Genomic DNA, 12,495 nt, shown 5'->3' with positions numbered 1-12,495 from the left:
TGGAAAAGGTTGATGTATTTTTATATTGATTGCTTAAAACTAGAGGAATGTTCTGCAGTGAGTGTGTGAACATGAGCATAAGTCAGATCTCATTTCAGTTCGGCTGTTGCAGGGCTCTTCAGTGTCACTTTACACAGAGCTGCGGACTTTTATTGCATTTGCTTTCTGAAAGAGGACATGTGTATTTCTTTATGCTACATTGTCTTTGTCACAAGAATTTCCCAATTTGGAATCTATCTATCTATCTATCTATCTATCTATCTATCTATCTATCTATCTATCTATCTATCTATCTATCTATCTATCTATCTATCTATCTGTCTTTGTTGAAGCCTATATTGAGAGCTTTGAATTTAGATTAAAAAACCGTGCCACAGAGATATTTTGAGTTAGATTATGAGATTTTAAGTTATTAAATGAGTTAAATAAATAAATAAAATTTCCGCCTCCGGTGTCCTTTCCGTTTCCATTGTGGGAAGATGGTGGCGCGAATTCACGTTTGCAGCGGCCTCACACAGTACCGGGTGTGGGAAGATGGCGGTGCAAACTTACATTTGCAGTGGCCTCACCCAGTGCCGTCAATGCAGTGTCTTTGTCCATGTCTGAGTCTAAGTTTGTTTTGTCTTCATTTGATGGCTGGGAGAGCTGGCACTGGATTGGCAGGGAGACCTTGGTCTGCTGCATCTTGTGGGAAGTCAGATGTGGGTATGTGTCTTGGTTGCTGTACTAGCACCTCCTCTGGTTCGTCACGGCGCCTTAAAGTTTTTTTTTACTACATCTTTCTTAATATACCGCTCCTCACTTGTTGAGCACTTTTGTCTACACCATTGATGGTTTCCAGGAAAACAAAAACGCTCTCTCTCACTCGCTATATATATATATATATATATATATATATATAGAGAGAGAGAGAGAGAGAGAGAGAGAGAAAGAGTGAGAGAGAGAGAGAGAGAGAGAGAGAGAGAGAGAGAGAGAGAGAGAGAGAGAGAGAGAGAGAGAGAGAGAGAGAGAGAGAGAGAGAGAGAGAGAGAGAGAGAGAGAGAGCAAATTCAGAATGACAAACAGCAGTCTGAGGAGAAACTGAAGAAGAAGGACTTTTAGACAAGCCAGCTTCTGAGTGAGATTGAGGATGAACAATCTTTGGGTGCTCAATTACAGAAGAAGAAAAAGGAGCTCCAGGCTCGTATTGAGGAACTGGAGGAAGAAATTGAGGCTGAGGGTGCTGCTCATGGCAAGGTTGAGAAACAGAGAGCTGACCTCTCCAGGGAACTTGAACAGATCTGTGAGACACTTGAGGCTGGAGGAGCCACTGCCACTGAGACTGAGATGAACAAGAAGTGTGAAGCTTAGTTCCACAAACTAAGTCGCGATTTTGAGGAGTACACTTTGCAACATGAAGCAACTGCTGCTGCGCTCCGCAAAAAGCAGGCTTAGTGTTGCAGAGCTGGAATAGCAGATTGACAACCTGCAGCGTCTCAAGCAAAAGCTTCAGAAGGAAACGAGTGAATACAAGGGGGAGATGGACAACCTTTCCACCAACATGGAGGCAATGCAAGGGTCAAGGGAGATCTTCAAAATATATGCTGCACCCATGAAGACCAGTTTAGTGAACTCAAAGCTAAGAATGATGAGAATGTTCACCAGATAAATGATATAAGCAGTCAGAGGGCAAGGCTGATGACAGAGAATGGTCAGTTCGGTCATCAGCTTGAAGAGAAAGAGGCTCCGGTCTCCCAGCTGATCAGAAGAAACAGGCCTTCACAGAGCAGATTGAACAGCTTAAGAGACAGGTCGAGGAGGAGGTTAAGGCCAAGAATGCGCTTGCCCATGGCATGCAATCCACTCGCCATGACTGTGATCTTCTGAGGGAGCAGTTTGAAGACGAGGAGGAGGAGGCCAAGGCTGATCTGTAGCCTGGAATGTGTAAAGCCAACAATGAAACAGCCAAGTGGAGAACCAAGTATGAAACTGATGCTATCCAGCACACTGGGGAGCTGGAGGAGCCTTAGAAAAAGTTTGTCCGGTGTCTCCAGGAGGCTGACGAGCAGATCAAGGATGTGAATTCAAGTGTGCCCCTCCGGAGAAGACCAAACAGAGATTCCAGGGTGACGTGGAGGACGTCATGATTGATGCAGGGAGAGCAAATGGTCTTTCTGCAATCCTGACAAAAAGTAGAGAAACTTCGATAAGTTCTTGGCAGAATGGTAACAGAAATATGATGAGGGTCAGGTAGAGCTTGGATGAGCTCAGAAAGACGCTCGTTCTCTCAGCACTGAGCTGTTCAAGATGAAGAACTCCTATGAGGAGGCTCTTGACCAGCTGGAGACCATGAAACGTGAGAACAAGAACCTGTAACAGGATACCTCCGATCTGACTGAGCAGATTGGTGAGACTGTAAAGAGCACCAGCGAGCTGGAGAAATCCAAGAAGCAGGTGGAGAAAGAAAAGGCTGAGATTCAGATAGCTCTTGAAGAGGCTGAGGGAACTATGGAACATGAAGAGTCCAAGATTATGCATGTCCAGCTGGAATGCAACCAAATTAAGTGTGAGGTTGGCAGGAAACTGGCAGAGAAGGCTGACTCCATGCAGAGCACTCTGGTCTCTAAGGTCAGGAGCAGGAATGATGCTGTGAGAATTAAGAAGAAGATGGAGGAAGACATGAATGAGGCGTGGCTTCAGCTGAGTCACACTAACCGCCAGGCTGCTGAGGACCAGAAGCAGCTGAGGAATGTTCAGGGACAACTTAAGGATGCCCAGCTGCACCCTGACGATGCTCTCAGATCACAGGAGGACTGCGGGATTAGGCTGCCATGGTGGGGCATACAAATGGTCTCATGGTGGCTGAAATTGAGGAGCTGAGGGCTGCTCTGGAACAGACAGACAGAGGCCACAATGTGGCTGAACAAGAGCTGGCAGATGCTAGTGAACGTGTTGGACTGTTGCACTCTCAGAATACAATCCTACTTAACACAAAGAAGAAGCTTGAGGCTGACCTCATTCAGGTCAAAAGTGAAGTGGATGACACTCTTCAGGAAGTCAGAAATGCAAAAGAGAAGGTTAAGAAGGCCATCACTGATGCTGCTATGATGGAGCTGAAGAAAGAGCAGGATACAAATGCTCACCTAGAGAGGATGAAGAAGAACCCAAGGTCATTGTCAAGGACCTGCAGCAGCGTCTGGATGAGGCTGAGAACCTGGCTATGAAGGTTGGCAAGAAGCAACTCCAGAAACTGGAATCTAGGGTGCATGAGAGAGAAACAGAAGTTGAGGCTGAACGGAGACGTGGAGGAGATGCTGTTAAGGATGTTCGCAAATATAAGGGAGGGGTCGGACCCTTTATTTGACTGGTTAACATAGTTGCCTGTGGTACGGGAGACCCGGGTTCAAGTCCCGGCTGTGGCGGCTCCCACGGCTGCCACCTGAATTCACTACAGTGGTGTCAGAAGTGGTATGGTAAGACCGTGAGGCCATTGGAAGCAGGTTTGCCCAGAGGCCTGAGCGAGGATATATGCTTAATGAAGGGGGGGGGGGGTAGTGTAACAATCATGAGTGAGTAGACTCACTAGCCAGTTGGCAAATGGTGTGGACCCTTTAGTCGACCGGTTAACATAGTAGTTGCCCATGGTGCAGGAGACCCTGGTTCGCGTCCCAGCTGTGGCGGTTCCCAGCTGCTCCCTGAATTTGCTACATATATAGTATATTTAAGGAAATACATTCTCTCTCTCTCTCCCTCTCTGTGCTGCATGGATTGTAAATTCTGTACTATAGTGATGGCTGACATAGTTCAGCATGAAAGACAAAGCATGTAAAGCTTAAGATCAGTTTAAATTTATAGAGATAATTCCAAGTAGCATTTGATTTATTCCTTTTGTTTAGCCAATTCAGGTACCATAAACATGCAAAGGCCATTGCATCTATTACCTTCTCTTCCTTTTCTGACATTTTAATACTTAACAGCCTGATATCCTCTTTCTCAGGAAGAAGAAGAAGGTGAAGATGAAGTATTAGAGGTATATTTGGCTGAAAGATTCTTTCCCCCTAAACTGCATGGTCTGGAGCCCTTGAGATGGAAAGGGCTCTTCAAGACTTTCTTGGTTTATATGAATTCCCATACTCTTCTTTCTCCCCACAAAGCAGTTGTGTATGCAGCTTATCCTAAATGTTGGCGTATGACAGAGCTCATTTTTGTTTTTGTTGCTGTTTGTTTTTGTGACTGTTACTTAAAAGATGACACTGCAAAATGCTCATGTTGTGACCTCACTTCCTGGGTGTTCATTGTGACCTTCTTGTCTCTAGGCATTTTCTTCCCAAGCCTGGAAAAAGTTAATGTATTTCTATATTGATTAATCAAGAAGAGAAATGTGCTGCAGTGAGTGTGTGCACATGAGCATAAGTCAGATGTCATTTCAATTCTGCTGTTGCAGGGCTCTCAATGTCACTTTACACACGACTGCTGACTTTTATTGCATTTGCTTTTTGAAAGAGAACATGTGCATTTCTTTTTGCTACATTGCCACATTATTTTTGCCACAAGAACTTCCCGACTTGGTTTCATAAATGTATCTATCTATCTATCTATCTATCTATCTATCTATCTATCTATCTATCTATCTATCTATCTATCTATCTATCTATCTATCTATCTATCTATCTATCTATCTTTCTTTCTTTCTTTGAGCCATATTGAGAGCTTTGACATTAATTAAAAAAAACCTGCAACAGCGATATTTTAATTTACATTACAATATTTTAACTTATTAAATATCAATATTCATCCATCCATCCATTATCCAAACTGCTTATCCTGCTCTCAGGGTCGTGGGGATGCTGGATGCAAATATCAATATGAAATGTGATAAAATTGATGTAGGAGATTGGGATTGGTCACTTATCTGATAGGTACCTGATAAGTGTGGGATGTATAATTCAAATTATTAGAACTTTATCTATCCCAGAAGGGCAATTCAGTTCTTACAGTCTACCCAGACATACACAAACTCACAGACAAGCGGCGATCATCACCATGTCAGAGACAATAGAGAGATCAGTACATGGGCAAGAGAAGCACACCGTCACCCCGATGTGGCCCCGCAGGCAGACTCACACGAGAACCAGGCGAAGGGCAAAAACCCACACAAGTCAAAAGAACAGAATAAGATAAGATAATCCTCCTGGACTCTGTGTGACTAAGGTGCTGATGGGAGACTTTTAAGTAAGTAATTGAAGTGTTTGTGGGTTGGATGGTGGAGCGCAACAGTTTTCTGACCACAATGAATGTTATGAAAGTATTTTGAATCCTGCGTTCGATCTTGTTTTATTTTCCTCTGGAAGTGTCAACCGGAGTTCATAGCTTAACAAGTTAAGTTTTAGTTGTTTTGTGCATGCTTTATGAAAAGTGTGTTGGCAACTTCCCGCCTAACCTGCGGTGGGTAAATGAAACATGTTTACTTCGATTAACCACTTCAATTTGTGAAAATTAACGGGTGTGACAAACGCTGAAGGAGAAAACTGAGTCTGTGTGGATAGTGAACCACCTGGATTGTTTTGTTATGAAGTGAAAATACATGGCACGGTAGCGCAGTGGTTAGCATGGTCACCTCATAGCAAGAAGGTCCTGGGTTCAAGCCCAGGGGTAGTCCAACCTCGAGGGTCATCCTGGGTCGTCCTCTGTGTGGAGTTTGCATGTTCTCCCCGTGTCTGCGTGGGTTTCCTGTGGGTGTTCCGGTTTCCTCCCAAAGTCAAAAGACATGTAGGTCAGGTGAATTGGCCATACTAAATTGGCCCTAGGTGTGAATGTGTGTGCCGGCCCCGTGATGGCCTGTCCAGGGTGTCTCCTTGCCTGACACTCAATGACTGCTGGGATAGGCTCCACCATCCCCGCGACCCTCAGTGCAGGAAAAGCAGGTTGGATAATGGATGGATGGATGGAAGCAAAAATATTTTGGTTCAAGGTTAAGTTAGTCCACAAACCTTTTATCCATATAATACACTTTAGCTATGATTATTACCATAATACTGTGACTTCATTGATCATGGAATCTAATAATAGCTTGTAATGTTAACTCTATTTTGGCCCTTGGGAACTGTATTAACTCTATATCCATCCATCCATTACCCAAACCACTTATCCTGCTCGCAGGGTCAAAGGGAAGCTGGAGCCTAACCCAGCAGTCACTGGGCGCAGGTGGGGAGACACCTTGGACATGCTGCCAGGCCATCACAGGGCCCACACACAGACACACACACACACACACACACACACACACACACACACACACACACACACACACACACACACACACACACACACACATTCAAACCTAACAATTTAGTACGGCCGATTCACCTTACCTACATGTGTTTGGACTGTGGGAGGAAACCGGAGCCCCCAGAGGAAAACCATGCAGACACGGGGAGAACATGCAAACTTCATACAGAGGACGAACTGGGATGATCCCAAGGTTGGACCACCCTGGGTCTCAAACGCAGGATCTTCTTGCTGTGAGGCGATCGTGCTAAACACTGCGCCGCCGTGCCGCTTCTAACCACTGCGCCACCACGTATTAACTCTATAGGCAGTCCTAATGCTGCTGAAAGCAGGCCTACTGCCCCATCAGCCAATCTGAAGTGGTTGTATTTCAGCAAATTCCTTCCAGTTTCAAGGAATGTGATGATCCGTTTTAGAATGCTTCTGTTTTTTACCTTTCTCCCTGCTTTCACTCAAAGCATATGATGGTGTCACCTGTGGCTAACCACTTCCATTATCCGTCTGGGTGTGTAATGCCTGTTGCGCCACTTGTAGGAAGCAGTTTTCAGGATAACACGTATTACGATTATGAATACAGTGTATATCCTCCACCTGTTAGCGACCTTTACTTTAAATGATTAACATTATATTCCTTTACCATGAGACTTTTGGTACCGTGACTTCACAAGACACTTTTTCTCCTTTCTTTCAGATTTTTTTTCTCTAAAGGGGAAGAAAAAGTGGAAGAAAAAATAGCATTATTACAGCAACTAAGAATGAAAAATAATTTTTTTCCTAAATAGTTGCCTTAGCTTAAGTCTTGATTTTGACAGTATGCTTCTTGAAGTGCTTTCAGGGCAAAGCACAGCAGTAAACCCTAATATTTATTTTTACACAGCAAAGTGTCATATTGCCTTTTTTTCTTTGTTGTCTTCATCTTACTAACTGTGTCTGATGACTCGTTTTTGCTTTAATTTATGGAACAAAATACGTGGGACCCACCAGGGTTGGGCGATATGGGCAAAATCAAATATCTTTGATCCAATACCTTAATATTAATATTATGACAATATTGTTGGGATGACTATTAGCGCTTTCATGAGATATTTACATACAAGAGATTTTTGATGAACAGTCATTAATAATGTGGATGTGATACCCAAGCAGGTAAATACCACAACAGCTACAACAGTCTAACAAGTCCAGAACGTTTCATGCCTCTCCTATAATGCAGCCTTTTAAAAAATTATAGCATATCACAGGGAGTCCGGGTAGCGTAGTGGTCTATTCTGTTGCCTACCAACATGGGGATTGCCTGTTCGAATTTCTGTGTTACCTCCAGCTTGGTCGCAAACTCCTCACTATCAGGTGAAAAGAAGTGCCTGGTGGCTCCACATGTATCAGAGAGGCATGTGGTAGTCTGCAGCCCCCCCCCCCCCCGGATTGGCAGAGGGGATGGAGGAGCGACCGGGGCGGCTCGGAAGAGTGGGGTAATTGGCCGGATACAAATTGGGGAGAAAAAGGGGGCATTTTTTTTTTAAAATCTAAATTTATTTTTAGTTTTCCTCTTATCCCACCTGATTAACCCAATGGCATATGGCTGTAACTCTTGTAGAATAACTCCCCTGGCTCACGTTTCCACAGGAAGGAGATAGTCGTAACATCAGTTTCCTTCAAACTCGTGTCGGCTGCTCTCGCTATTTTACACGCTGAAGCCTCGCATGGATTTTATTACGCTCAGGCCGCGAAGGAGACTGCCTTCGGTTGCTTGGCTGCAGGTGCCCGGATGGGCCAGAGGGGTCACTGGAGAACGACAAGTCCCCAAACACTACACCGATCTACACCCACTATCCCTTGGGTAAGGGTGGCCTAATGAATGCCTTATCCCGTGGACGCTCTGGTTGCGACCGGTTACGGCGAGTCTGGGATACGAACTCCCAGCCAGCCACATGACGAGCGGATGGCAAGAACGGCGGTTTATTCTGCTCAGCCATCTGAGCGTCCGGGGGGGGGGGGGGGGTGAGATTAACAACAACAAAAAAAGACCCCAAAATAAACAACAAAAACAAAACAAAACAATTATACCATATCACAATATTACAGTATCCAAAATTCCAGATTCTTATATCATGATATCAATGTAATAATCAATGTATCACCCAGCCCTAGGTCCCACTGCCTTGGGTTGATTATAGACTAAGATTTTTATATATTTTTGATTGCTTCCTCCCTCTGTCCTCTTTCATGCTCCCTCTGTCCTCTTTCATCATTCATTTCCATATTTTGTTAGTTAATGTGTTACTATCTGTTTTAATAGGAGGAAGAAGACCACTAGTTGGAGCCATGAGAGATTGAGGACATTACTCACTGCACTCCAGGTACTTCTACGAGGCGAGAATAATGACACAACAAATTTCACATAACATTGTCGCATTTGTAACAAATTACAATGTGACAGGCATTGTAATTTTTGCAACAAAAAAAAATTGTAAAAATGAAATGCAATCTGTAATTGTAAATCATTCTTGGTAATATGTACAGCAGATTTCGCAATTGAAAAGAAAAATCTGTAAACCTCCTTGATGGCCTCTGCTCACATGACTTTTGGCAACATCTTGTCCTCTCTAACTACAACTGCAAATGTAGGAAGTGATCTGTTATTGAAAATTACTGACACAGACCTATATACTAGACGGCAGCATTCAACTTTGTAAACCCTAATAACAAGCAACATCACTAACAGAAGAAGAAGAGGAAGAAGACAAATAAGAAGAACCAGACAAATACGATACAAAGCCAGGGGAATTGCAAAATTACATTAGCTGAGCCTTGACACCCAAAATCAACTAGTTCTGATCAGAACAAGAGCATGGACAACCCTAAACGGATAGCAACCAAAAAAACCATGAGTACTGGGGGCCTGAAGAAATCCATCGACCACAGCTTTCTTGAGGTATCCGATTTAAAAAAGAAAAAATGCCACACTGAAGAGCAGGTGGAATGGCTCGGAGGAACAAAATCCTTTAAATGAAATAGAAAATTAATGAAACTGATGGATACAGCAGACGATGGAACCTGAGGTTGTACAGCATGCGACTGATGAGGTAACACCGAGGGCAATCTGACAGGATGCAGATGCGGGGCAGGCTAAGCTAACTGCTAGCCCATGCAGACCGGCAGTTCCAATAACACCTAGGGCGGTCTGGCGGCGGCCTTGCCTGGCCTTGACTGTGGTGTTTTTGGTGTCATCGTGTGGAGTGCGGGGAAGTGTGTCAAAGGTGTCTGGCTGGGAGAGCTGGCATCTGATCAGCTGGGAGAGCTTGGTCTGCTGCGTCTGGTGGGCCCAAGGACCACGGCCCCTGCCTGGAGCTGCAATCAAGGAGGAGGCACCGAGGGCAGTCTGACAGGATGTGGAAGCGGGGCAGGCTAAGCTGACTGCTAGCCCATTCAGGCCGGGAGTCCGACAGTCATCCTGGCTTGTGTTCGTTCCCTTGGACAGAGATTTTTTTTTTTAGTTTGGATATTTGTGTTTGTTAGCATGTGTATTCTTGAAGTTCTTGTAGTTTTTCGACATGTGGTTTTGTCTTTGGGAAGCGCATCCCAGCTGCCCCCTGAATTCACTACATAGGTGTCAGAAGTCGGATGGTGAGACCATGAGGCAATTGGAAGCGCGTGCACCCAGAGGCGTCAGGGAGCTGATCCCGAAGGAGGGGGTAGTGTAACGAGCATGAAGGAGTAGACTTGCTGGCCGGTTGGCTAATGGGTCAGACCCTTTAGTCAACTGGTTAACGTAGTCGCCCGTGGTCCGGGAGACCCGGGTTTGCATCCTGGCCTCAGCAGTTTTCGGCTGCCCCCTGACTTTGCTACAATATTAAAATCTTAAATGAAAGAAGTGTGCAGCACGGCATTACCAGAGACAGAGAAGAACTCTGTGGTCACCACCATGGACGTTGTTACCTGACTTGGTTAACAACAGGGAACTGATCAGAGGCCAGAATCCCACACTGTGCCAGATAATACGGCGTTTCATGTCCAGGACAGCAAGATACACCATGTGGAAATATGTAAAGAACAACCATCTTCGTTTCAAGGAAGATTTGACAGCTGGATACAAGGCTGCTGAGAGTTGTAAGTGACCAACTGTACCTTCTCAGTAGTTCCAAAATTACATCACTTGTCATCACTTTCGTAAGCAGGCATGGACCTTATACCAAAACGTTTCTTCACACAGATATTAAATATCGAACAACAAAGAGATTCAGTTTAAGCACAAAACACTATTCACTCAGAAATGGTTTGAAAACAATATTTTACATCGACAGCTTTTAAACAAAGACGGTTCACTATTGTCCCATGTTGAATTTAATAATTTTTAACACCCATATATTATGGCATGTTGTTTGACACATTCCACAGGCAGCTTTACAGATATTTAAAAACTCCCTTCATGATACAGCACAGGAAATTGACTGGAAGAAGCACATATTTACTAAGTAATTTGGATGTCTTTGGTAATAAATGAAACAATAAGCACATTAGATTCACCATTGTCAGAAATAATGTTCCCCAAGTGAGATCCTTTTGGTCATCTATTTTTGGTGATTTGAACAGGGAAAGACATGGAGAATATTGATAAGTACTGTATCATAACAAGGTAAAAGGTAAAATAATACGGTAAAAGAGGTTTCATTTCTATTACATAGACTATATACAGTAAAGCAAGTTTTGGAAAGATTTAAACTGAATATCAACTATTCTTGTGATTTATGTGGTCTAAACAATAAGCAATAATTCATTAATTTTTCCATTGTATCTATATAAAACATTTTGAAATGAGGTGCAAAACTATCCATCTAGCAAAACTGGCCAAACTGATACACTATATGGCAGTGACATTCTGAACACTAGAACGACTGGGCTTTCACTCCTACTTTAAATAAAATGACCATGTGCAGTCAAAATGACCACCCACAGTTTTTAAACCCTATATTCTGTCAAGATAAACACCCAATTGAGATATTAATGCATTGCATATGCTAGTATGTCTGTTAGGAAACGACTGACACCAAAATTAAAATTTTAACAACTATAATACTATTTTTAAACAATTTAAACTTCAGAGAGGCATGGACGAACTTGAACAGCAAAATTGAAAAAGTGAAAATAGTACCTGAAAAACAAAACGGAAAACAGACTACTCGTCTAACAAACGTAACAAGGCCTATAAAACGTGAAATGTAAAAAAGGAACTGAAAATAACCATTGAAACAGTCCCAAACAACGACTGGAACTTAAAAGCTACTAGAGTAACTATGGGCCCTCAAAATGACCCCCACGGTTTTTAACTCTATATTCTGTCAAGATAAATACCCAATTGAGGTATTAATGCACTGCATACGTTAGTATGATTGTTAAGAAACGACTGAAACCAAAATTAAAATTTTAACAACTTTAATACTATAGACCCCTTATCGCGTGACGTAAATCCTGCATTGTAAATAAGATGGCGCGCAGAACGTGTGGCAAAACACGGCCGAAAATCAACGTGTGTACGAAACTCACAGAGGAAAGCGTATAAAACTTAAAATTAAATGGAGAAAAGTTAGAAATTTGAGAAAATTGATATCTCAGAATATGCTGAAGGTCTAAGCATGGAAGACAGAAAGCAGCACTGTAGAAAAAGTTCCTGATCCATTTATATTTGCTGAAGCTCAGCGGACAAGTGATATCACGAAGTTGCCAAACATCGGCTGGAGGGATGTGACTGAATACCTCATAGACACACCAAGTATATTTATGAAAAAATCAATGAAGGCACACACATACAAGCTAAGTAACACATATGAATATGAAAATACATTTAAAGAAAACATAATAAAATAAAAGAATATAAAATGTAAACAATAAAACATAAGAGTAAAAGTATATTTGCACAATAAAACCACAGAGTCAAGCTCAACTTGAATTGAATGCCAGAGAGAAGAGGTAGGTCTTTAACAAAGATTTAAAAGTCTCTAGGCTCTGAGCAGATCTTATGTGTACTGGTAAATTGTTACAGAGATCAGGGGCAGCCACTGCAAAGGCTCTGTCGCCCCTATTCTTAAGCCTGGATCTGGGAACATGTAAGAGCATCTGGTTTGCTGACCTGACTACTCTGACTGGTGTATGATGACGTATTAGCTCAGATAAATAAGGTGGTGCCAGCCCATTTAAAGACTTAAAAACAAGTAATGCAATCTTAAACTGGAT

At 42.9% G+C, this 12,495-nt stretch overlaps 1 protein-coding gene across 5 annotated transcripts in view; it reads left to right on the top strand.

Moving 5' to 3' along the window:
• Positions 1–12,495, top strand: part of sh3bgr (SH3 domain binding glutamate-rich protein) — a 70,394-nt gene that overhangs the window by 50,735 nt on the left and 7,164 nt on the right. For 4 of the 5 annotated variants that reach the window (XM_056283553.1, XM_056283555.1, XM_056283557.1 and 1 more), the window contains 2 exons: positions 3,977–4,009; positions 8,564–8,624. In XM_056283553.1, the coding sequence (XP_056139528.1) occupies positions 3,977–4,009; positions 8,564–8,581 (51 nt within the window). In that variant the 3' untranslated portion in view covers positions 8,582–8,624. The remainder of the gene's footprint in view (positions 1–3,976; positions 4,010–8,563; positions 8,625–12,495) is intronic. The other variant, XM_056283556.1, reaches the window with a different exon arrangement.

This window comes from Lampris incognitus, chromosome 7, assembly GCF_029633865.1.
Source record: "Lampris incognitus isolate fLamInc1 chromosome 7, fLamInc1.hap2, whole genome shotgun sequence".
NCBI lineage: Eukaryota > Metazoa > Chordata > Actinopteri > Lampriformes > Lampridae > Lampris > Lampris incognitus.
Note: the sequence above shows the minus strand (reverse complement) of the source record. Positions and strands in the feature narration are given on the sequence as shown.